This window comes from Oncorhynchus masou, chromosome 6 (assembly GCF_036934945.1).
Source record: "Oncorhynchus masou masou isolate Uvic2021 chromosome 6, UVic_Omas_1.1, whole genome shotgun sequence".
NCBI lineage: Eukaryota > Metazoa > Chordata > Actinopteri > Salmoniformes > Salmonidae > Oncorhynchus > Oncorhynchus masou.
Genome location: NC_088217.1, coordinates 80,432,943 through 80,458,851, shown reverse-complemented (window position 1 = coordinate 80,458,851; position 25,909 = coordinate 80,432,943). Strand labels below are relative to the sequence as shown.

The window sequence follows — 25,909 nt, the reverse complement described above, 5'->3', positions numbered from 1 at the left end:
CAACACGATATATCAATCAGTGTCCGGGCGGTGTATACAATGTATTAGCAACAGTTGGAGTTGACTAAGACAGTTTACAGTCTAAAGTTTCAGGCGGTGTCTAGTGCTAATGGTTACGTTTATGCGGAGGGCGTTCACTCGCTTGTGGTCATTTATAAGGTATTTCTTTCCGAACGGTTTCTCCAGAACGAGGGGGCTTTGGTCTGACGCACAGACTCTTGTTTTCATCTGAATGGTCTGGCTGTTCCCGTTTCCTTTGATTGATGAGTTGAAGGAGAGCGTTTGATGTAGCCTACCTTTTTTCACCCCTTATTCATATCTGAAAGCAATTTATGAGCTAACCAGAGTCGTGTCCTGTCCCCTTTCCCTTCTCACGGAGGAAAAACAGTCCCGACGTGCTGGATGAAGTTTCTGAAGCGTGAAATAAAATTGCGTCACCATTTTACCTGATGCAGAGAAGTTCCTCCAGGCCTTTTTTAAAGACAATATTATTATTATTATTATTTCGTTTTTTGATTCTAATCCTCCCGATTTGGTCATTGTGTGCTCCTCCGTTATTCGTTTCTATTTTTGGAGAAGAGACTGGCGAATTTGCATACGGACTTGGTGAATCTGTGCGCGCGAGGCAAGCATCACACACCTCTCTTCCAAGGAGCAAGCCCCATCTGGGGAGCGTCTGGGGTTTGCGTCCTTTACTAGATAATTACGTTAAAATCGCTCCGTATGTTTTTGAGAGTGTCTGACAGACTCCTTTAGCGCGTGGCTTCAAATTCGCGTGTTCACATTGTCGATAGGCTTGTTTTTTGTCGATCACCGGTAGAAGACGGGAGGTAGTCTAAACATTTTTGGGCGAGGAGAAGAACGAAACCTTTCGACAATTATTTTCGTGTTTTTTGGACTATGTGACATCAAACGTCACAGATATTGAATGATAAAATATGACCAAGTACGGATATCGGAAATGTTGTCAGTTTGGAAAACCTTCTCTACAAGGATTCACGCAGTCAAATTCGAAATCATTTGACAACAACGGTGACAGATTATTAGTTGTTGAATGGCCATGATAAAATGACAACGCAATGTTCTGTATCCTCGCCGAAATGTGGTATTTGGACTTGATTGCGTAGTGTCGAAATGTTTTTCTGACGGATAAAGAAGATACATTTTATAGACACAACTATGGGGCTGTAGCTGCAGACCGAACATAATCACTTGTTGTTCCGTCTGCGCTCCGTGCCCAACGGGAAACGGGAAACGGGCTCTGTGTTTCCTTTCCCCCCGGGTTGTTTCGGTTGAGACATGGCAGCTATTGCCAGCGGTTTGATACGACAGAAGAGACAGGCACGGGAACAACAAGTCCACCGGCCGACGCCACACCGACGGAGGCGAAGCCCCAACAAGAATAAAGGACTTTGTAACGGGAATTTGGTCGACATCTTCTCCAAAGTGAGAATCTTCGGCTTGAAGAAGAGAAGGCTACGGAGACAAGGTGTGGGCTGAGCGGAAAGCGCGGGAGACGCATGGACACTTTACCGTTGTCATTATGCGCGAGGGAGAGAGCATCCTTACGTTAGCTCCAACGGTTCAATAGTTTACCCCTCCATGCATTAATAAAAACAGGTAGTTAACGAAAGTAGCCTAAGCAGTGTGGCCGGTAAGTTTGACCACATTGCTGTTTCATTCCTTACAAGTATAGTTATTGTGATAACATTGACGCTCTCGTCCTCTCGACAAGGCTTCAAATTACGCATTTTAATTAGCCTAGGAGTTGAGACTAAAGTGGGAAAATAACGATTTCTAGCCTAATCTTTCATTGATTGGTTTACTGCTGATTGCCTTTCTGAGTGAAGGGTTTGAGTCGGACAAAATCGATGTTACAGTTAGGTGTTACATACAGATTAAAAAACGTTTGATGGTGGATAGGTGAATCATGTTGCCGTATTAAATATCTCACCAAACATTTGGCTATTTTATAGGTATTCATTACAGAACTTGAATCAGGTTGAGTCAAAGAACAGACAGGTTTTGAAATGTAGTCTATTGAATTTGACATATCTTGATTCATACATATAGGAAAATGACATCATAACAAGCTCTGTATGGCAGGGGCTAACTGGCATGACTGGTCTCAGGAGAGAGAGGGGGGGGGGGGGGTGACTGACTGTGAGCGCAGCAACCTCAGTCAAGTGACAGCCATTTTGTCAAAGCCAATGACATTCAGTGCAACCTGTGGCCTTATAGATGGGGTGCATGCATGCAGAACACAGTACAGTCTGAGACACATGCTGTGTGTGTGTGTGTGTGTGTGTGTGTGTGTGTGTGTGTGTGTGTGTGTGTGTGTGTGTGTGTGTGTGTGTGTGTGTGTGTGTGTGTGTGTGTGTGTGTAGTTGAGGGGAATTGCCTCAAGCATCCTGTCAAAAATGAAATATGAATTCAGGGTTTCTTAACCTCGGAGTGAGCAGGGGGTAAGAGGAACGAGAAGAGGAGGAGAGGTGTGAAGGGAGAGAGAGAGGAGGAGAAGGAGAGGAGGAGGAGAGCACGGAGAGGTGGGGTGGAGGAGGAAAGGGGTAAGGATGAGAGGGATTGAAGGAAGAAGAGAGGGGACGAGTGGAAGTAAAGGAGAATAATGAAAGAGGGGAGGTCAGACAAAGAAAGAGGAGATGGACGGAGGAAGAGAAGGATGAAAAGGGGAGGAGAGGAAGTGAAGGAAGAGGGGAAGAGAAGAGTAGAGAAGGATGAAAAGGGGAGGAGAGGAAGTGAAGGAAGAAGGGAAGAGAAGAGTAGAGAAGGATGGAAGGTGGGAGGAGAGGGAGTGAAGGAAGAGGGGAAGAGAAGAGTAGAAAAGGATGGAAGGTGGGAGGAGAGGGAGTGAAGGAAGAGGGGAAGAGAAGAGTAGAGAAGGGTGGAAGGTGGGAGGAGAGGGAGTGAAGGAAGAGGGGAAGAGAAGAGTAGAGAAGGGTGGAAGGTGGGATAGAAGGAATGGTGCTTTGATCTGTTGAACATCTCTTTTGTTCCCGATTCATTTTTCAGTAAGACAGAGAAAAGGTCATGTCTGGTTTGATTCCAGGAGGAACTTCTGCCCCCTCCCTCTCCCCCTCTCTGCCCCCTCTCTTTCCCCTCCCTCTCCCCCTCTCTTCCCCCTCTCTTCCCCCTCTCTTACCCCTCTCTGCCCCCTCCCTCCCCCCTCTCTCCCCCCTCTCTCCGTCCTTCATCTACCATTTTCTCCCCAGGGTCTCTGTTTATGATACAGTATATCTCTCTATCTGAATCTCTTTTCCAAATCTCTAGTCTCCCCCATCTGCTTTCTGAACATTCTCAACCCTCTAAATGAACAAGAGCTGTTCTAGAAGGCTGGAGTCATTCTGATGCACTTCTCAGCTGACGTGTTGGGATATAAGAATTCTCAGAATGTAAAGACGAAAACTTTTGTGGTATCCCTATCTGATATCTGAGAGAGTTTACAGGGCTGTGTGTGTGTGTGTGTGTGTGTGTGTGTGTGTGTGTGTTGGAGGGGAGGTATAATCCCTTACTCTTATCGCTCAGAGTGTGATGGTGATGTTTAGACAGTCCCCTCTCCCTTCTTCTCTCTCTTTCCCTCTCTCCTCCTTCCTCCCTTACAACTTGTTTCCTCCACTCTCACCACTCATCTCCCTTCTCTCCTCTCCTCCTCCTCTCCTTCCACTATTCTTCCCTCCCTCCCTCCCTCCCTCCCTCCCTCCCTCCCTCCCTCCCTCCCTCCCTCCCTCCCTCCCTCCCTCCCTCCCTCCTTCCAGCTGTGGTAGCCTCTGGTTGAAGCCTGACCATATATCCTCAGGCTCTCGCCTCTCTTTTCTCCTCTCCTCTTGCCTCTCTTTTCTCCTCTCCTCTCTTTTCTCCTCTCCTCTCGCCTCTCTTTTCTCCTCTCCTCTCTTTTCTCCTCTCCTCTCGCCTCTCTTTTCTCCTCTCCTCTCGCCTCTCTTTTCTCCTCTCCTCTCGCCTCTGTTTTCTCCTCTCCTCTCGCCTCTCTTTTCTCCTTTCCTCTCACCTCTCTTTTCTCCTCTCCTCTCTTTTCTCCTCTCCTCTCGCCTCTCTTTTCTCCTCTCCTCTCGCCTCTCTTTTCTCCTCTCCTCTCCTCTCTTTTCTCCTCTCCTCTCCTCTCGCTTCTCTTTTCTCCTCTCCTCTCTTTTCTCCTCTCTCGCCTCTCTTTTCTCCTCTCCTCTCGCCTCTCTTTTCTCCTCTCCTCTCGCCTCTCTTTTCTCCTCTCCTCTCTTTTCTCCTCTCCTCTCGCCTCTCTTTTATCCTCTCCTCTCGCCTCTCTTTTCTCCTCTCCTCTCTTTTCTCCTCTCCTCTCGCCTCTCTTTTCTCCTCTCCTCTCTTTTCTCCTCTCCACTCGCCTCTCTTTTCTCCTCTCCTCTCCTCTCTTTTCTCCTCTCCTCTCGCCTCTCTTTTCTTCTCTCCTCTTGCCACTCTGACTGCGTGACTGGGTCTGAATCCTAGCGACACACACATAAGGTTTTCTGAAGGGCAAACATAGACTCTCCTCCTCTCTGTCTATGCCTCCCTTCCCTCTTTCCATCTTTCATTGTCTCTCTCTCTCCCTGTCTCATAGGTAATGTTCAAATACTGTGAAAAGCCACCCTCTCCTCTTCTGCTTCTTGATGTAGTAGAAAATGTGTTCTTCCTTCTTACACCTTCATTCAAGTAGTCACACGTAGCAGAACTCAATCATTGGTCATAGAATCCCTAGTACATGTATGTTACAGGAACGTCCACCATCTGTAGTTGACCTGAGAGCCCATGTAGAGTCCATATATCCCTGATTTAGAGTAGCCTACCAATGATGACAACAACTGTAATGATTGCTCTCGTGCAATACAGAATCGTATGATATTGACATTTTGATTTATGGCGACAGGCATTATTCAATACATGTTCTATTCAATAGGTCAATATCATTTTGATTAAAATGATATGGATCCTCATGGGGAGGATAACCAGAGATTAGCGGTGTTGGAACAACGCAGACAAAGACGGGGAAATACCTTCCTCTGGATAAGCAGACAGGGACATTGGAATCAGGAGACTGTATCCATGGCAACCCAGACAAAGAGGGAATCCTGGACCAGTTTCCCTAGTAACAGACAGGATATGGGAATCTGGGAAAATGGGAATTTCTCCCCAGTAACACACAGCAGGTCAGTGAGGAAGGAAAGAGACCCTACCTGTTGAAGCAGACAGAATTCCCAAAGTGAAGAAATACAATTCCGTTAGTCAGATTTATGGAAGCTTGGGAATTTTGTATATGTTTTGGGTCGTCTTGACCTTGTGTTTCCATTGACAAAGAGATACACTTTAGGAAAAGGGCTTTGTTTTTCCCCACATTCCATGTCATGTGCAGCTTTGAACTGTGTAACGCTCCAGAGGCTCAGGGAAACCAGACCCAGGATGAACCATCCATAAAGGAGGGTCTTTAGGAGAGTCTAGTTAAGGTACAGATGTGTCGTCCTGATACCCTCTCTGTCTCTGAGTGGAAGTCAATGGTCTGATAGCACGCCTTCGTTTAACACTCATACGGAACAGGATTTCCATAAGGACACACACACACACACACACACACACACACACACACACACACACACAGAGACTCATTAAGGTATTAGAGGAAGCCCTGACACACTTGACTAAACAGTGTTTAAGGGTCTCTCTAAGAGTACTCATTAAGTCCTTCTAGAGGAAGCCCTGACACACTTGATTAAACAGTGTTTAAATGGGTCTCTCTAAGTGAATCTGTACTGTTGAAGTCCTTCTAGAGCATAATCTACACTACTCTCATCTCAGTGACTCCACCTCTATCTACTCATCTCTACTCTGTTATCATCTCAGTGACTCCACCTCTATCTACTCATCTCTACTCTGTTATCATCTCAGTGACTCCACCTCTATCTACTCATCTCTACTCTGTTCTCATCTCAGTGACTCCACCTCTATCTACTCATCTCTACTCTGTTATCATCTCAGTGACTCCACCTCTATCTACTCATCTCTACTCTGTTCTCATCTCAGTGACTCCACCTCTATCTCCTCATCTCTACTCTGTTCTCATCTCAGTGACTCTACCCCTATCTCCTCATTTCTACTCTGTTCTCATCTCAGTGACTCCACCCCTATCTCCTCATTTCTACTCTGTTCTCATCTCAGTGACTCCACCCCTATCTCCTCATCTCTACTCCCTTCTCATCTCAGTGACTCCACCTCTTCTCATCTCTACTCTGTTCTCATCTCAGTGACTCCACCTCTATCTCCTCATCTCTACTCTGTTCTCATCTCAGTGACTCCACCTCTATCTCCTCATCTCTACTCTGTTCTCATCTCAGTGACTCCACCTCTATCTCCTCATCTCTACTCTGTTCTCATCTCAGTGACTCCACCTCTATCTCCTCATCTCTACTCTGTTCTCATCTCAGTGACTCCACCTCTATCTCCTCATCTCTACTCTGTTCTCATCTCAGTGACTCCACCTCTATCTCCTCATCTCTACTCTGTTCTCATCTCAGTGACTCCACCTCTATCTCCTCATCTCTACTCTGTTCTCATCTCAGTGACTCCACCTCTATCTCCTCATCTCTACACTGTTCTGGTCATTAGTAAAGACTGAATAGTAATCGACGGTTAAAGTGGTTTTTCACCCCCAAATGAAAATGACCAGACGTTGTCTAAGGTCTTCTAAAGTGTATTCTCAGGTGGTTGAACGTTGAGCTGAACAGACAGACTACTAGTGTAGAGGGCTGGTAACCATTCCTCCCCTGTCCCTGGTGTGAAAAGTGGAAAATCCCTTTCTCTCGCTCTCTCTCCCTCTATTTCCCTCTCTCGCTCTCTCTCCCACTATTTCCCTCTCTCGCTCTCTCTTCCTCTATTTCCCTCTCTCGCTCTTCTTAACTGGGTCAGTCTCGTCTGCAGTTGTAATCTATCATGTTCATTGGAGCATACCTTTTCTCCTCTGGCACACACACATCACCACAACCAACAACACCTTCAGAGGGGACCTCCACATTGCTGTAGAGACTCAGAAGAGGGTGTGGTCTGTTTGTGTGACAGAAAGTGTGTGTCGAGTGTGAGTGTGTTTGTGTGTGTGTGTGTGTGTAGAGAACGAGAGTGTGAGAGAGAGAGTGCATTGGGTGTGGTCTACATGTGCAGAGCATCAGTTAATATTAATGTCAACAGAAGGGGAATCCTTCATTACTACAGAGACACAGGAGGGTGCTGTGTGTGTGTGTGTGTGTGTGTGTGTGTGTGTGTGTGTGTGTGTGTGTGTGTGTGTGTGTGTGTGTGTGTGTGTGTGTGTGTGTGTGTGTGTGTGTGTGTGTGTGTGTGTGTGTGTGTGTGTGTGTGTGAGGCAGGATGGTGCGGTCGGTGTACGGTGCATTCAGAATGTATTCAGACCGCTTGACATTTTCCACATTTCGTTATGTTACAGCCTTATTCTAAAATCGATGAAAAACATTATTTTCCTCATCAATCTACACTCAATACCCCATAATGACAAAGTGAAAACTGGTTTTAAGAAATGTTTGCAAATGTATTCAAAATTAAAAAACATAAATACCTTATTTACATAAGTATTCAGACCCTTTGCTATGAGACTTGAAATTGAGCTCAGGTGCATCCTGTTTCCATTGATCATCCTTGAGATGTTTCTACAACCTGATTGGAGTCCACCTGTGGTAAATTCAATTGATAGGACATGATTTGGAAAGGCACACACCTGTCTATATAAGGTCCCACAGTTGACAGTGCATGTCAGAGCAAAAACCAAGCCATGAGGTCAAAGGAATTGTCCGTAGAGCTTCGAGACAGGTTTGTGACAAGGCACAGATATGGGGAAGGGTACCAAAAAAGGTCTGCAGCATTGAAGGTCCCCAAGAAGTCAGTGGCCTCCATCATTATTAAATGGAAGAAGTTTGAAACCACCAAGACTCTTCTTAGAGCTGGTCACACGGCTAAATCAAACAATCAGGGGAGAAGGGCCTTGGTCAGGGAGGTGACCAAGAACCCATGGTCACTCTGACAAAGCTCCAGATTTCCTCTGTGGAGATGGTAGAACCTTCCAGAAGGACACCCATCTCTGCAGCACTCCACCAATCAGGCCTTTATGGTAGAGTGGCCAGACGGATGCCACTCCTCAGTAAAAGGTACATGACAGCCCACTTGGAGTTTGCCAAAAGGCACCTAAATACTCAGACCATGAGAAACAAGATTCTCTGGTCTGATTGAAACCAAGATTGAACTCTTTGGCCTGAATGCCAAAAGCATCACGACTGGAGGAAACCTGGCACCATCCATTCGGTGAAGCATGGTGGAGGCAGCATCAGGCTGGGGGGATGTTTTTCAGGAGGCAGGGACTGAGAGACTAGACAGGATTGAGGGAAAGATGAACGGAGCAAGGTTCACCTTCCAGTATGATAACGACCCTAAGCACACAGCCAAGACAATGCAAGAGTGGCTTCAGAACAAGTCTGTGAATGTCCTTGAGTGGCCCAGCTAAAGCCCGGACTTGAACCAGATCGAACATCTCTGGAGAGACTTGAAAATAGCTGTGCAGCGACGCTCCCCATCCAACCTGACAGAGCTTGAGAGGATCTGCAGAGAAGAATGGTAGAAAGTCCCAAAATACAGGTGTGCCAAGCTTGTAGAGTCATACCCAAGAATACTCGATACTGTAATCACAGCCACAGGTGCTTCAACAAAGTACTGATGAAAAGGATCTGAATACTTATGTAAATGTGATATGTCCGTTTTTTATTTTTTTATTTATACATTTGCAAAAATGTCTCGAATCCTCTTTTTGCTTCGTCATAATGGGGAATTTTGTGTAGATTGATGAGGGTAAAAAAACTATTGAATCCATTTTAGAATAAGGCTGTAACGTAACAAAACGTGGGAAAAGTCAAGGGGTCTGAATACTTTCTGAATGCACCGTATGTGTGTGTTGGGTCCAGCTATTTCACCACTGTTTATCCATGGCTTCTCCTCCTGTTCCTTTATTCTCTTTCTCCTCAGCCCTACAACACTGTTCTAAAATCCTCTTACGCTCTCTCTCTCTTTCTGTTTCTCTCTCTGTTTCTCTGTTTGACATGTTTCTTTCTCTGGCTGTTTTGTGACAGGGACTTGGAGGGGAACATAATGAAGTCTTGGGCCTGTGTGGGTGTGGACTGGGTTGCACACACATGCTGACATTCTCAGACATTTCTGAGATTAAGAGCTTTTTCTCCTGAGCTCCGGTCTGTCTGCTCGCTCTTTCTTTGTGAAAACAGACTGATATTGTCACGGAGATAAAAGAAACCTCAGAATAATGTAGTCTTGAACTTTTACACTGAAGCCAGCCCACCTTTTAATAATGAGACTCTCTCTCTTCTATCTATCTATCTATTTATCTATCTATCTATCTATCTCTCTCTTTCCTCACTCCTTTCTCTCTCCTCTCTCTCTCCTCTCTCTCCTCACTCCTTTCTCTCTCCTCTCTCTCTCCTTTCTCCTTTCTCTCTCATTTCTCCTTTCTCTCTCATTTCTCTCTCCTCTCTCCTTTCTCTCTCCTTTCTCTCTACCTTCTTTCTCCTCTCTCCTTTCTCTCTCCTCTCGCCTTTCTCCTTTCTCTCCTTTCTCTCCTCTCTCCTCTCTCCTCTCTCCCTCTAGATCCACAGCTGAAGGGCATAGTGACCAGGTTGTACTGCAGACAGGGATACTACTTGCAGATGAACCCAGATGGATGTCTGGACGGGACCAAAGATGACGGCACTAACTCCTGTGAGTCCACACGAACACACAGAGGGGGGTAGATTGAGTGGCTGCACTAACTCCTGTGAGTCCACACGAACACACATGCACACACAGAGGGGGGTAGATTGAGTGGCTGCACTAACTCCTGTGAGTCCACACGAACACACATGCACACACAGAGGGGGGTAGATTGAGTGGCTGCACTAACTCCTGTGAGTCCACACGAACACACATGCACACACAGAGGGGGGTAGATTGAGTGGCTGCACTAACTCCTGTGAGTCCACACGAACACACATGCACACACAGAGGGGGGTAGACTGAGTGGCTGCACTAACTCCTGTGAGTCCACACGAACACACAGAGGGGGGTAGATTGAGTGGCTGCACTAACTCCTGTGAGTCCACACGAACACACATGCACACACAGAGGGGGGTAGATTGAGTGGCTGCACTAACTCCTGTGAGTCCACACGAACACATGCACACACAGAGGGGGTAGATTGAGTGGCTGCACTAACTCCTGTGAGTCCACACGAACACACATGCACACACAGAGGGGGTAGATTGAGTGGCTGCACTAACTCCTGTGAGTCCACACGAACACACATGCACACACAGAGGGGGTAGATTGAGTGGCTGCACTAACTCCTGTGAGTCCACACGAACACACATGCACACACAGAGGGGGGTAGATTGAGTGGCTGCACACACACAGAGGGGGTAACTCCTGTGAGTCCACACGAACACACATGCACACACAGAGGGGGGTAGATTGAGTGGCTGCACTAACTCCTGTGAGTCCACACGAACACACATGCACACACAGAGGGGGGTAGATTGAGTGGCTGCACTAACTCCTGTGAGTCCACACGAACACACATGCACACACAGAGGGGGGTAGATTGAGTGGCTGCACTAACTCCTGTGAGTCCACACGAACACACATGCACACACAGAGGGGGTAGATTGAGTGGCTGCACTAACTCCTGTGAGTCCACACGAACACACATGCACACACAGAGGGGGTAGATTGAGTGGCTGCACTAACTCCTGTGAGTCCACACGAACACACATGCACACACAGAGGGGGGTAGATTGAGTGGCTGCACTAACTCCTGTGAGTCCACACGAACACACATGCACACACAGAGGGGGGTAGATTGAGTGGCTGCACTAACTCCTGTGAGTCCACACGAACACACATGCACACACAGAGGGGTAGATTGAGTGGCTGCACTAACTCCTGTGAGTCCACACGAACACACATGCACACACAGAGGGGGTAGATTGAGTGGCTGCACTAACTCCTGTGAGTCCACACGAACACACATGCACACACAGAGGGGGGTAGATTGAGTGGCTGCACTAACTCCTGTGAGTCCACACGAACACACATGCACACACAGAGGGGGGTAGATTGAGTGGCTGAGTGACAACCTCCGTCAACCCAGTGACAGACATTTTATCAGAAGTCATCCAATCACAGATCTCATGCAGTACATGTCAAACATGGACAAATGAGAACTGACACACCGAAGTCCAGATGAACACGGCTCTGTGAATAATGTCATTTCTCACACGGCTACTACACGCATGTGTCAAGTCTCATACACGTCTCGTGATCCATTCATGTGATTACGTGTTCTGGTAGCTTTCATATATATACTGTATCATTCCATTCTAGTCGTGTGTGTGTGTGTGTGTGTGTGTGTGTGTGTGTGTGTGTGTGAACTGTGTCAAATGGTTGACTGAGTATCTGAATCTTATATAGATGCATACGTACGCTACGTACTCAAACACACACACACACACACACATAATAATGTGTATTCTATCGGTAAGATTGTCAATCCTCTTTGCTGTGCTGATTTGTCTCTCAGCTTTGTTCAACCTCATCCCAGTGGGCCTTCGAGTGGTGGCCATCCAGTCAGTCAAGATGGGTCTGTACATCGCCATGAACGGGGAGGGACACCTCTACTCATCAGTGAGTACAGACCAATGCTGATGATGACGTGTGCCAGCCGGGCGGCCATCTTGGTTGAGCTGATTTACTATGACAATACTCAGTTTTCTTCTATAAGTGTATGTGTGTAATTATTTCACCTAAAACAGATTGATCTAACTATCTAAGGCTGAGTTTACACAGGCAGACCAAATCCGATCTTTTGCCCAATTATTGGCCAAAGATCTGACAGGTTGAAAGACCAATTAGTGAAAAATTGGAATTGGGCTGCCTGTGTAAACGCAACTTTATACCACTCAGTCACCGTACTAATATACAGTCCAGCTGTCCTGTAGACACACTGGGTTCAACAAGACAATGGAATCCTTCAGGAGGAATACGTGTACGTTTCCCCAGAGGCCATAGTGAGGGTTTGTCTAATACAGTGGTTCCCAAACGTTTATAGTCCCATACCCCTTCAAACATTCAACCTCCAGCTGTGTACCCCCTCCCCTCTAGCACCAGGGTCAGCTGTACCCCCTCTAGCTCCAGGGTCAGCTATACCCCCTCTAGCACCAGGGTCAGCTGTACCCCCTCTAGCACCAGGGTCAGCTGTACCCCCTCTAGCACCAGGGTCAGCTGTACCCCCTCTAGCTCCAGGGTCAGCTATACCCCCTCTAGCACCAGGGTCAGCTGTACCCCCTCTAGCACCAGGGTCAGCTGTACCCCCTCTAGCACCAGGGTCAGCGCACTATCAAATGTTGTTTTTTGCCATCATTGGAAGCCTGCCACACACACACTATACGATACATTTATTAAACATAAGAATGAGAGTGAGTTTTTGTCACAACCCGGCTCGTGGGAAGTGACAAAGAGCTCTTATAGAACCAGGGTACAAATAATAATATAATAATAATCAATAATTTTGCTCTTTATTTAGCCATCTTACATATAAAACTTTATTTGTTCATCAAAAATTGTGAATAACTCACCACAGGTTAATGAGAAGGGTGTGCTTGAAAGGATGCACATAACTCTGCAATGTTGGGTTTCCAGAAGAGGGTGTCTTCCTTAATTGACCCCCATAAACGTAACGGACATATACCAGGAGCTGTGCCAGGCCCGCCACGTCTGTTGACTCATCCAGCTGTAACACAAATAATTCACTGGCTTGAATGCAAAGCAGTAATTGTTTCACAACACCTCCTACCATGTCACTGATGTATCGTGAAACAGTGTTGTTTGATGAAGGCATTGTCTGTATAGCTTTTTTGGCCTTTTCCCCCAGCATTGTCCCAGCAATATCCGCGGCAGCAGGAAGAATTAAGTCCTCCACAATAGTAAGGGTCTTGCCTGTCCTAGCCACTCGGTAGCTCACCATATAAGACTCTTCTAGACCCTTCTTATTAACATGGCTTACTACTCGAAAGTCCTCTTTATTCTCGCTCAAAAAAACTCCCTTGGCTTATTGTTTGTGTACAATGCTGTCTGTCTGACCATTGGTTCACCCCGGGTTCGTATGAAGGGGAACATGCGTCATGAACATGGAAACTACACATTTGACTCCGTTCCATTGATTCCATTCCAGCCGTTACAGTGAGCCCGTCCTCCTGTAGCGCCTCCCACCAGCCTCCTCTGGTCATTATCCGAGGTAGGGCACAAGAGGTCATCTTCTCTTTAGGCTGCAACATTATATGACTCCTCAGTAAGATTCTTATCTTGAATAGTTCTCTAGTCTTTATGGGGTTGGTGATGAATTATTGGGCATGTCACTATATGACACTAGATAGAACAGTTCCCTTCGTGTTTCTCATTGTGAATTCACCATTACTCATCCTCTTTATTCTTCACATAATAATGGAAATACATCAGCTGCTGCTTCTGCCTCGACAGGTAGTGTTCTAACAATGAGCTTTATATGGAAAAGACCAGCAGAGAGAGAAAGAGAGAGAGATTGAAATAGAGAGAAATCCACATCCGTTTGCACCCAAACCCTCCTCTCTCTCCTTGTCTCCAAGGAAACTTGAGGGCTTCCTTGAGAGAAAGTGAAGTGGTGAGAAAGATGGTGAGAGAGAGTGGGAGGGAGGGAGGGAAATATGAATTATTCCCGACCCTGACACACCAGAGCAGTCAAATATCACTCTTTTTCCTCACTGTGTCGGAGCGAGGGACAGTGATGTGATGCTGCAGAGAGGAGAGCAGCCGGCCGCTTGTTTTGTCCTTTTTTGGAGGAGAGATGTTATGTTCTGTTTCTCTGTTCAGTTAGAGACAGAGGAGGAGGGCTGCTTTTTAATTATTGATGGGGAAGTCCTGTCCACATGCACCCGCGCGTGCACACACACACACACACACACACACACACACACACACACACACACACACACACACACACACACACACACACACACACACACACACACACACACACACACACACACACACACACACACACACACACACACACACACACACACACACACCGCTGACTATGAAAAAAAAGCAGTCCTGTTAGGGATTTTACAGATATTGTCTATTTTTTTTATCGAAGAAATATCTTTTATAAAAATAACAACAGATATGTTGCTCTAGTACAGAGGCGGTTTACAGAGGCGCTGCTTTGATGAATCACAAAGACACAAGATGGCCGACCCTTAACAGTAAGATCAAGAATAGTGTGTTGTAGTGTTACTCCTCCTGATGATGAAGCATCAAGATGATCTATAGTACTACACATCTGTCAGACAGATGAGACGGCTCTCTGGTTGCAGAGAGAGACTCGTCTCGATCCACCCATCTCTCTCAGTCTCTGTCTCTGCAGTCAACAGATGGACTAGTGTGAAATTATCTGGTATGTGTTAATTACAAACGATGCCGGGCAAGAGGAAACCAGCTCTGAGTGTGTGTTGAAGAGTGTGAAGAACACACACATCTGAGTACTCGAGCACACACACACACACACACACAAACAACACACACACACAGTTACACGGAAACCTGTATGTTGGTTTACACCTTTATAGTAACAAAAACAGTATACAGTACATGTTAATACTCTGGAGGGAGAACTATCATATCCTCTACATGTTAATACTATGGAGGGAGAACTATCATATCCTCTACATGTTAATACTATGGAGGGAGAACTATCATATCCTCTACATGTTAATACTATGGAGGGAGAACTATCATATCCTCTACATGTTAATACTATGTAGGGAGAACTATCATATCCTCTACATGTTAATACTATTGAGGGAGAACTATCATATCCTCTACATGTTAATACTATGGAGGAAGAACTATCATATCCTCTACATGTTAATACTATGGAGGGAGAACTATCATATCCTGTACATGTTAATACTATGGAGGGAGAACTATCATATCCTGTACATGTTAATACTATGGAGGGAGAACTATCATATCCTCTACATGTTAATACTATGGAGGGAGAACTATCATATCCTCTACATGTTAATACTATGGAGGAGAACTATCATATCCTCTACATGTTAATACTATGGAGGGAGAACTATCATATCCTCTACATGTTAATACTATGGAGGGAGAACTATCATATCCTCTACATGTTAATACTATGGAGGGAGAACTATCATATCCTCTACATGTTAATACTATGGAGGGAGAACTATCATATCCTCTACATGTTAATACTATGGAGGGAGAACTATCATATCCTCTACATGTTAATACTATGGAGGGAGAACTATCATATCCTCTACATGTTAATACTATGGAGGGAGAACTATCATATCCTCTACATGTTAATACTATGGAGGGAGAACTATCATATCCTCTACATGTTAATACTATGGAGGGAGAACTATCATATCCTCTACATGTTAATACTATGGAGGGAGAACTATCATATCCTGTACATGTTAATACTATGGAGGGAGAACTATCATATCCTCTACATGTTAATACTCTGGAGGGAGAACTATCATATCCTCTACATGTTAATACTATGGAGGGAGAACTATCATATCCTCTACATGTTAATACTATGGAGGGAGAACTATCATATCCTCTACATGTTAATACTATGGAGGGAGAACTATCATATCCTCTACATGTTAATACTATGGAGGGAGAACTATCATATCCTCTACATGTTAATACTATGGAGGGAGAACTATCATATCCTCTACATGTTAATACTATGGAGGGAGAACTATCATATCCTGTACATGTTAATACTATGGAGGAAGAACTATCATATCCTCTACATGTTAATACTATGGAGGGAGAACTATCATATCCTCTACATGTTAATACTATGGAGGAAAACGTAAGTAAGATAGGTGCTGTATTTGCCACCTTTTCTCCACAAAAGGGCTTTATAACAAGACAAGATACTCATCAGTTTCATCAGCTGTCCAGGTGGCTGATCTCGAACGATCCGCAGGTGAAGAAGCCGGATGTGGAGGTCCTGGGCTGGCATGGTTACATGTGGTCTGCAGTTGTGAAGCCGGTTGGACTTACTGCCAAATTCTTTAAAATGACATTGGAGGCGGCTTATGGTAGAGAAATTAACATTCAATTATCTGGCAACAGCTCCAATGGACATTATTGTAGTCAGCATGTCAATTGCATGCTTCCTCAAAACCGTCTGTGAAATTGTGTTGTGTGACACAACTGCACATTTTAGAGTGCCCTTTTATTGTCCCTAGTACAAGGTGCACCTGTGTAATGATTATGCTGTTTAATCAGCTTCTTGATATGCCACACCTGTCAGGTGGATGGATTATCTTGGCAAAGGAGAAATACTCACTAATAGGGATGGAAAGAAATTTGTGCACAAAATTTGAGAGAAATACACTTTTTTGTGTGTAACTAACATTTCTGGGATCTTTTATTTAAGCTCATGAAACATGGGACCAACATTTTACATGTTGCATTTATATTTTTGTTCAGTAGAGATAAACAAGGAGACACTGATTCCTGCCCAGAGTCTGCTGATGCCTATGAGCTGACATGTTCCATGACATATTCAACACATGAATACATAGGCAACACATACACTCACACATGCTGAAACTCTCAACTGTACTCTTTCCCACCATTTCTCCCCGTTGCTGTTTAAGTGGATGCTTGCCAGCAGTGGTCTTTCCTAATTTCCGTAATATTCCTGGGTGATTTAGTTATAATTCGGAAAGGCAGGATATCAGGGATCAGGAGGAGCAGTGTGTGTGTGTGGGGAGGGGGGGGGGGTAGTTGCAGCTTTGAGGGACAAAGACACAAAGTCACATACTGTAGCTCATATATTGGCATGAGGATAATTACAGTTATTTGTTTATTTGGTGGAAAAATACATTAAACCTTTGTATGGCTGTGTGTATATCTCTCTTTTGTTGTCTCTCTCTTCCTCTTCCTTCTCTCTCTTCTCTTCTTCCTTCTCTCTCTCCTCTCACTCTCTCTCTCACTCTCTCTCTCTTCCTCTTCCCTCTTCTCTCTCTCTATCTTCTCTTCTTCCTTCTCTCTCTCTCCTCTCACTCTCTTCCTCTCTTCTCTCTCTTCTCTTCCTCTTCTTTCCCTCTCTTCTCTCTCTCTCTCTCTCTCGCTCCCTCTTCATCTTCTCTCGCTCTCTCTCTCTTCATCGTCTCTCGCTCTCTCTTCCTCTTCTCTCCCTCTCTTCTCTCTCTCGCTCCCTCTGTCTTTTCTCTCTCTCTTTCTTCCTCTACTCTTGCTCTCTCTCTTCTCTTCCCCTTCTCTCCTTCTCTCTCTCTCTCTCTCTCTCTCTCTCTCTCTCTCTCTCTCTCTCTCTCACTACCTCTTTGTCTTCTCTCTTGCTTTTGCTCTCCCTCTTCTCTCGCTCTCTCTCTCATTTCATCCTCTTCTCTCCCTCTCTTCTCTCGCTCTCTCTTCCTCCTCTCTCGTTCTCTCTCTATTCTCTTCCTCTTCTCTCCCTCTCTTCTCTCACTCTCTCTCTCAATTCTCTTCCTCTTCTCTCTCTCCCTCTCTCTCTCTCTCTCTCTCTCTCTCACACTTTTCCTTTCTATACCAGAGCATCTATTTTCTGACATAGACCTTGTGGCGTGTGTGTGTGCACGTGTGTGTTGGATCCAGAGGCAGAAACAGGACAGGATGACTAGATGAAAGGTTTGCGGAGTTGAAAGGAAGAGCATGGTGTCATACTCACTAAAGGACAACCAGACAGGACACACAACAGCAAGGATGCTACTCTATATCTATCGGCGTTAACAGTTTATGGCAGCTGAAGAGATACAGACAACTGTAGAACTGAACACCATGATTCTGCCATTTTTCTCAGAGTATCATATCGCTTTTTTGGTTTAAACCACAACGGCCAAAATACTTTCGAAAAGATGACTTATACAAAAATTTATTTTGCCAAAAATGACAATTGCTCCTTTAAGACTTTAACACCCCATCTAAAGAGTTCTCTAAGTTTCACTAGTCCTTCACACAGTGTTTATTCTGTCCTGTATTATGCCATTCTCCAGTTCTCCTCCTCTCGCCCTCTTTCCTTTCTTTAACTTACTTGTTTACCCACAATTCCCCTGGGTAATTAGCAGTGTGATAATGAACAGTGTTGGAGGCACAAACACACACAAACCCACACATACACATTTGCCACATGACACACATACACACACACACTTACCACACATACACACAACACACACATGCACACCACACGACTCACGCCACACACCTACACACACACACACACACCACATACACACCACGCACACACTGACACACACTCCCTGCATGACAGAGAAAACAATAAGCTCTATCCTCACTGGAACCAGGTGTTCATGTGGGATCAATACTGGATCACTCTCTGCACCCTTCTAACACCTGGTCTGATCTCTGCACCATTCTAACCCCTGGCCTGACCTCAGCATCCTTCTAACCCCTGGCCTGACCTCAGCATCCTTCTAACCCCTGGCCTGACCTCAGCATCCTTCTAACCCCTGGTCTGACCTCAGCATCCTTCTAACCCCTGGCCTGACCTCAGCATCCTTCTAACCCCTGGTCTGACCTCAGCATCCTTCTAACCCCTGGCCTGACCTCAGCATCATTCTAACCCCTGGTCTGACCTCAGCATCCTTCTAATCCCTGGTCTGACCTCAGCATCCTTCTAACCCCTGGTCTGACCTCAGCATCCTTCTAATCCCTGGCCTGACCTCAGCATCATTCTAACCCCTGGTCTGACCTCAGCATCCTTCTAACCCCTGGTCTGACCTCTGCACCCTTCTAACTCCTGGTCTGACCTCAGCATCCTTCTAACCCCTGGTCAGACCTCTGCACCCTTCTAACCCCTGGTCTGACCTCTGCACCCTTCTAACCCCTGGTCTGACCTCTGCACCCTTCTAACCCCTGGTCTGACCTCAGCATCCTTCTAACCCCTGGCCTGACCTCAGCATCCTTCTAACCCCTGGTCTGACCTCAGCATCCTTCTAACCCCTGGTCTGACCTCAGCATCCTTCTAATCCCTGGTCTGACCTCAGCATCCTTCTAACCCCTGGTCAGACCTCTGCACCCTTCTAACCCCTGGTCTGACCTCTGCACCCTTCTAACCCCTGGTCTGACCTCAGCATCCTTCTAATCCCTGGTCTGACCTCAGCATCCTTCTAACCCCTGGCCTGACCTCAGCATCCTTCTAACCCCTGGTCTGACCTCAGCATCCTTCTAACCCCTGGTCTGACCTCAGCATCCTTCTAATCCCTGGTCTGACCTCAGCATCCTTCTAACCCCTGGTCAGACCTCTGCACCCTTCTAACCCCTGGTCTGACCTCTGCACCCTTCTAACCCCTGGTCAGACCTCTGCACCCTTCTAACCCCTGGTCTGACCTCAGCATCCTTCTAATCCCTGGCCTGACCTCAGCATCCTTCTAACCCCTGGCCTGACCTCAGCATCCTTCTAACCCCTGGTCTGACCTCAACTATATAGAGCACAGCATGAAAACTGGCCCTAAGTCAGTTTCTAATATTATAAAATATTAAGGTCCAGCATGTGTGTGTACAGATGTAGGGTCTTCATTTGATCACCCTATTGCAGGCGAAGTTTCTTGCAGTGTAGGACATTTAAAACGTCTAGTATATGCAAGGTTTAATAAGGCTTCTGAAGTTTGTAATTTCCACTTTGAAATGTCAGACTTGATTTTCCCTTGCGGAAAACGTATCAACCCCTACAAAAATGTCCATTAATTATAATCCACATAATACCTCACATTTCCTGTTGCTGCAGGATTATTTTCCTGCTGTAGCAAACTGTGTGTGTGTGTGTGTGTGTGTGTGTGTGTGTGTGTGTGTGTGTGTGTGTGTGTGTGTGTGTGTTTGAACATGTTTAACTATACTTGTTTGGACCAGAAGTCCCCAGAAGAATAGTAAACAAACAAATATTTGACCAACTAGGGACATTTTGTTGGTCCCCACAAGGTCAAATGCTATTTCTATGGGGTTTAGAGTTAAGGTTAGAATTAGGGTTAGAATTATGTTTAGGGTTAGGAGCTAGGGTTCGATTTAGGGTTATGGTTAGGAGCTAGGGTTAGGTTTTGGGGTTAAGGTTAGTGTTAGGTTTATGGGTTAGGTAAAACAGGATTTGAATGGGACTGAATTGTGTGTCCCCACAAGGTTAGTTATACAAGACTGTGTGTGTCTGTGTGTTTCCCCCCCCAGGAAACATTCTCCTCCCTTGGTGATTTATCTCTCCCTTCTCTCCTCCTACGTCCTCCTTTCTTTCTTTCCTTCCCCTCTTTCTTTCTCTCCGTTAATCTCCACTGCCTCCTCTTCTCTCTAACAGCCTGTGTTTTATAACATTGTTCAGTATGCAGGTCCATCTCAATTGTCTAAAATGGCTTCCTCTCCTTGTCACCTCACCTTAAAGGCTCAGTGCGGTCAAACGTGTGATTTCCTGTGTTTTATGTATATTTCAACACTATGAGGTTGGAATAATACTGTGAAATTGGGAAAATTATGATAATGTCCTTTTAGTGAAAGAGCTGTTTAAAATGTATATTTTGGTGGGATGGAGATTTGGTGGTATCACCAGGTGATTAATTAATTAATAGACCAATTAGAAAGAGGGTTCCTAACGTCTCTGCCAATAACAGCTAGTTTTCAGTTTTCCCCTCCCCACTCAAACCCCTCCCAAACATTCATAGCAACATTTTTGCTTGAGAAAATTGCTCTTTACTAAGAAGCTATTTTTGTTTATTTTTTTACTATTTTAATTGAAAACAATCACAGTAAGGTACTTAATTGTTACCCAGAAATTATTTGATGTTGAGATAAAAAAAAAGTCTGCATTGGGCCTTTAAATCCTAAATGATCTGAAATCACAAGATAAGTAAGAGCAACATGGTGGACACCTGTCCAATTCTTTCACATCAGAGCAGATGAAAGAGAGGAGAGGAGAGAAGACAAGTAGAGGAAGCAACTTTAGACTATTGAGACACAGCCTGAATGTGCTAATTGGACAGAGTTGAAAGACACAGGGGAAAAGTGCAGTGAACCATAATGAGAACCATAAAAAGAGCAAAGGAAAATGGAAATATGTTGCCAACCACAAACACGATCAATCACCACTGCCCCACCCTCCTCCTCTTCTCCTCCCATCTTCTCTGTTCCATCGTTTCCATGGTAACTGGGAACAAAGGCCCACACAGGTGAGCGAGTGTCTCTTTTCTTGTGGTGGTGACTGACAAGCACACCTGATTGGAATTTCAATGTTTTCCCAGCCCGTCTCTCTCTCTGAAGCTCTGGAAGCTAGGGATGGTTAATTACAGTACAAATCAGTCATTTAGGAGACTGCCCATCCAGCCACAGCGCCAAACACCACCCCCACTGCGTTTCTTCTCCACAATCAGTCTGGATTTGCTTTCCTCCCTGACATCTTGTAGAATGCAAACACATTATAAACGTTCTGATTGGTTCCAGAAACCAATGGGTTGGGCTAGAGCGAGCCATCACGAACCATGAATCACGTCATTGGCTTTGATACTCTGATTGGTTAGAGACGATCCAATCGCTGATGAATGTGTTTTGTACAACACCCCTCATTTTGAAGTGAGCACAAACATCTTCTAGGATTCAGGCTGAATGTATGTAGAGATCGATAGAGGAGTGGAATTCAATTCAGGGTGAGTCATTTAGCAGGTTGAATATTGGTAAATCATCGCCAATGGAAGTTAAATAAACGTCATGGAAACAGTTGATTGAAACTATTATAAAAGTCTTGGATGGACGTTGGGCTGGTATCTAATGGAATATTAAGTGGTAGCAATTTGTCCATTGTTGTATGTTTGATACTGATTCTGTGTGTGTGTGTGTGTGTGTGTGTGTGTGTGTGTGTGTGTCTCCTGTAGGAGCTGTTTACAGCAGAGTGTAAGTTTAAGGAGTCTGTGTTTGAGAACTACTATGTGATCTACTCGTCGATGCTGTACAGACAGAATGAGTCTGGGAGGGCCTGGTTCTTGGGCCTGAACAAGGAAGGACAGCCCATGAAGGGCAACCGAGTGAAAAAGACCAAACCAGCCGCTCACTTCCTGCCCAAACCTATAGAAGGTAAGGGGGTTGTCACACACACATGGATGCACACACACACACACACACTCTCACATGCTCTAACACTCTGATCTCTCCTGTTCTCTGTAGTTGCGATGTACAAGGAGCCGTCGTTGCACGACGTCAGGGAGACATTGCCTAAAGTTGCCGGAGTCCCGCCCAGCAAAAGCACAACCAGCGAACCAGTGGCCATGAACGGGGGCAAACCAATCAACAAACCCGACCCGAAGGAGACTGCAACATAACCCTGCCCCCTCCTCTCCCCCCACACGACAGAGACTTGAGACTCTGCCCACTGCACTCAAACTCTCACCTTGATTGGTCAATTATGGGCTAAGTCCCACCTCTTCTCTCTTTCTCTCTCTCTTTCTCTTTTTGGCTGATTCGGTGCAGTGGTGTTCGAGATGAGGAAATGGACCACTCCATTTGGGGGATGGGGGAGGGGAGGTGGAAGGGAGAAGAGGAGGGGAGAAGAAGGAGCAGGAAGGTGTTGACAAGGAGGAGGAGGAAGGGGAGGAGGAGGGGAATTGGCTGATTTTATCAGCTAGATAAACTACAGACTTGGACAGCGGAATGCCCTACCTACACGATACGGAATGCCTTTTTCAAATCCTTACCATTATTTTTCTGTGACAATCTGTGAGAATGATGACAAAGCGTTTTTTTCCCTCTTCCTTTTTGCCAGGTAGCCTTGCCTGCTGATGGCTACCCATAAGCCCCCTCTCTCACTCTGACGCACTATAGCAACAGAGTCCATCCATATTGACCACAGTCCGTTTGTTCGTCTGTTTACCAATTTGTTTGCTTGTTTATAATTCTATACCCAAAATGCACCAGCGACCGTCTGGATAGATTGTTGCAATGACACAAAACAGAATTGTCATCTATTTTTCTCTCTCTCATTCTTTCTTAGCTTCTCTCTCTCGCTTCCTCTCTCATTCTTTCTTAGTTTCTTTCTCTCTTTGTCTCTCTCACTCTCTCATTCTTTCTTAGCTTCTCTCTACCTCCACATCTCTATTCTATTTCTTACTATCACTATTTTCTCTGTGTGTGTTTGTAGGTTCATTTAGGCAGCGAATGATGCAGGAGGGCAATACTTCTATTTTGTAAGACATGTATAGAGGGAGAGGACTGGGGCTGGGGATGAGATGTTAATGTTTTGGTAGTATTGAGGAGGTAGCAGATGCAAAGCATGGTAGGTAGAGTGCATGGTAGCAGAGTAACTAGCATCTCCACAGAAGCTATGAGGTTCTATCCAGAGCCATGGTCAATTCAGAACATGAATTGAAATTCCAATTCAATATTTGAAAAGTGCCAAAAGTTGCACAAGGGTGACCGACATGTAGCATTTTCACTGGCAACATATAGGTAACTGCCCAAAATAATGGAAACGCTTGAGTAAATGAGGGATGCCAAGTATATTGAAAGAATGTGCTTCCACACAGGTGTGGTTCCTGAGTTAATTAAGCAATTAACATCCCATCTTAGGGTAATTTATAAAAATGCTGTGCAGGCCATTATTTTGGCTACCATGGCTATGCCCCCCTAGGATGATAAGGGTCCCCCATCCACAGGGCAGAAGTGGTAACTGAACGTTTTGATGAGCATGAAGATGGTGTAAACCACAGGCAATGGCCGCACAGTCACCAGATCTCAACCCAACTGAACACTTATGGGAGATTCTGGAGCGGTGTCTGAGACAGCGTTTTCCATCACCATCAACAACAAGCAGGTTGGTGTTTTTTTGTCATGAATCTTGTTCTGGAGGCAGTTCTGCAGAGTGGTCACTAGCTAGCTGGCACAGCCACAAATCATAAAATCTGATTTTAAACCTAACTTTAACCACACTGTTAACCCTAATGCCTAACCATCACCTTAAATTAACACCAAAAAGCCAATTTTCACTTTGCAGCTGGCCTATCTAAGGGGAAATCGCTCAGTTCTGCCTCTAGGACAAGACTCGTGAGAATAAACTTCAACCTGCCAAAAAAAAAAAAAATGATGAAATTTCTTGCAGAAGAATAGTGTTGCATCCCACCAATAGAGTTCCAGACACTTCTAGAATCTCTGCCAAGGTGCATTGAAGCTGTTCTGGCTCGTGGCACAACGCCCTATTACGACACTATGTTGGCGTTTCCTGTATTTTGACAGCTCCCTGTACATGCACACATAGTGAAGTTGACAGAGTCAAAGAACGTACAAAAATATTGAAAGAACAGTAGAGTCACTACAGAGTCACTACAGGGAACAGTCCTAAACGGCCCAGTAAAAGAAGTGATGTTGCAGGTGTAGCTGTTAGCTGGCATTGGTAAGAGGTATGCTGCCGCAGTCCTATATCCGTTGGCTTTCACACTGTGACTACAAACCTCCCATCCCATCTTGGAGTTGTAGCTTTCTCATTTAGAAGCCATTGATACTTTGACGTTACCCGTCGTTTGACTTTACCCAATCTCTTTTACATGTCATTCATCTAAATGAAATAAGGGAATGATGTTGGTCTGTTACGTTTTTGTGATGAAATGTTTACTGTGAGGATCAAGATCTGTCACTTCCTGTATAAGTAGCAGAGGTAGTTCGCTGAGCCTGTAACCGTGCCTGGGACCTGAAGGCTGACGTTAGCTCCAAGAGCACATAACAACAGTCAGCCACTGTAAAGCCTATGAGCAAAACGGGCCATGGATGCCGAACTTGCCCTGTGGCCCAGGCTGCTCATGGGCCACCGTAAGCTTGCTCGCTGGGTGAGATCATAGAGAAAACACTCGAAAAGGTTCGGTGTAAAAAAAAAAGATTCCACTGGGCTGTTTGTGGGAAAGTGTTGAAGCAACATTTGCTGTACTTCTTGTCCAGTGTTTTGTCTGTACCAAGCTGAACAAAAGCTGCTGTTCTTGGCAAAGAAATGTAGACCTACAATTTGATGGGGTTGTGTCTTTGAGTTAATGGTGTTTCTGTTCCTGTTGAAACCAGAGTCCTTTAATATGGAGAGTTGGGCCAACTGTAGAGCTGGGCACCACATTGCTGCCTCTTGAGGATTCAATATTGCCCAGTGACACGAACGTGGCTGCCATCGAGCTCTGTGATGTCATAGTTCAGACTGCATTGGCCAAACTCTCTCTAAGGTCTCTGATTGAATCCTGTCATCAGTGAGCTCTATGTGCTGCTGGATTCTGAATCTCTAACTGACTGCTTCAAGTGAGACTAGATCAGTTTTTGTCAAATTGAATTGACTTTGACTGTGCAAATGTACAAACCTCTCTCTTTCTTTCTCTCTCCCTTTCTTTCTTTCTCAACATTCCATCTCATTCAGCCCCTTACCCCTGCCCACCCCTCTCTCTCTCTCCATCTGTCTCTCTCTCTCTCTGTCTATACGTCTCTCACCTGTTGCATGGTAAACCAGAAAGGCAGTGGAGATAAGCATGTAGTACTGTAGCCTATGTGTATCAAGTCAAAACAAAAATAAGGAAAAAAAGAGATGATGTCGGTAAATGTACCGCTAACTTTACATACATATATATGCAAAAGAGTTTGTCTGCACTGTACAGTTTGTGTCTCCATTGTATACACAGATACAACATATTGAATAAAATATTTATATGAAGGAGACATGGTGATGTTATTGACATTACTCTGCATTGTCCCAATCTGGTACATTACA

General features: G+C 45.2%; 1 protein-coding gene across 2 annotated transcripts in view; it reads left to right on the top strand.

Moving 5' to 3' along the window:
- The window catches only part of LOC135542768 (fibroblast growth factor 14-like), a 102,231-nt gene extending 76,379 nt beyond the window's left edge, over positions 1 to 25,852 (top strand). The window contains exons 1-5 of one of the 2 annotated variants that reach the window (XM_064969953.1): positions 659 to 1,489; positions 9,670 to 9,780; positions 11,636 to 11,739; positions 22,059 to 22,257; positions 22,348 to 25,852. In XM_064969953.1, coding sequence (XP_064826025.1) covers positions 1,300 to 1,489; positions 9,670 to 9,780; positions 11,636 to 11,739; positions 22,059 to 22,257; positions 22,348 to 22,502 — 759 coding nt within the window. In that variant the 5' untranslated portion in view covers positions 659 to 1,299 and the 3' untranslated portion in view covers positions 22,503 to 25,852. Of the gene's footprint in view, positions 1 to 658; positions 1,490 to 9,669; positions 9,781 to 11,635; positions 11,740 to 22,058; positions 22,258 to 22,347 lie in introns of those variants that run through there. The other variant, XM_064969952.1, reaches the window with a different exon arrangement.
- The last annotated feature ends 57 nt before the right edge of the window (positions 25,853 to 25,909 follow it).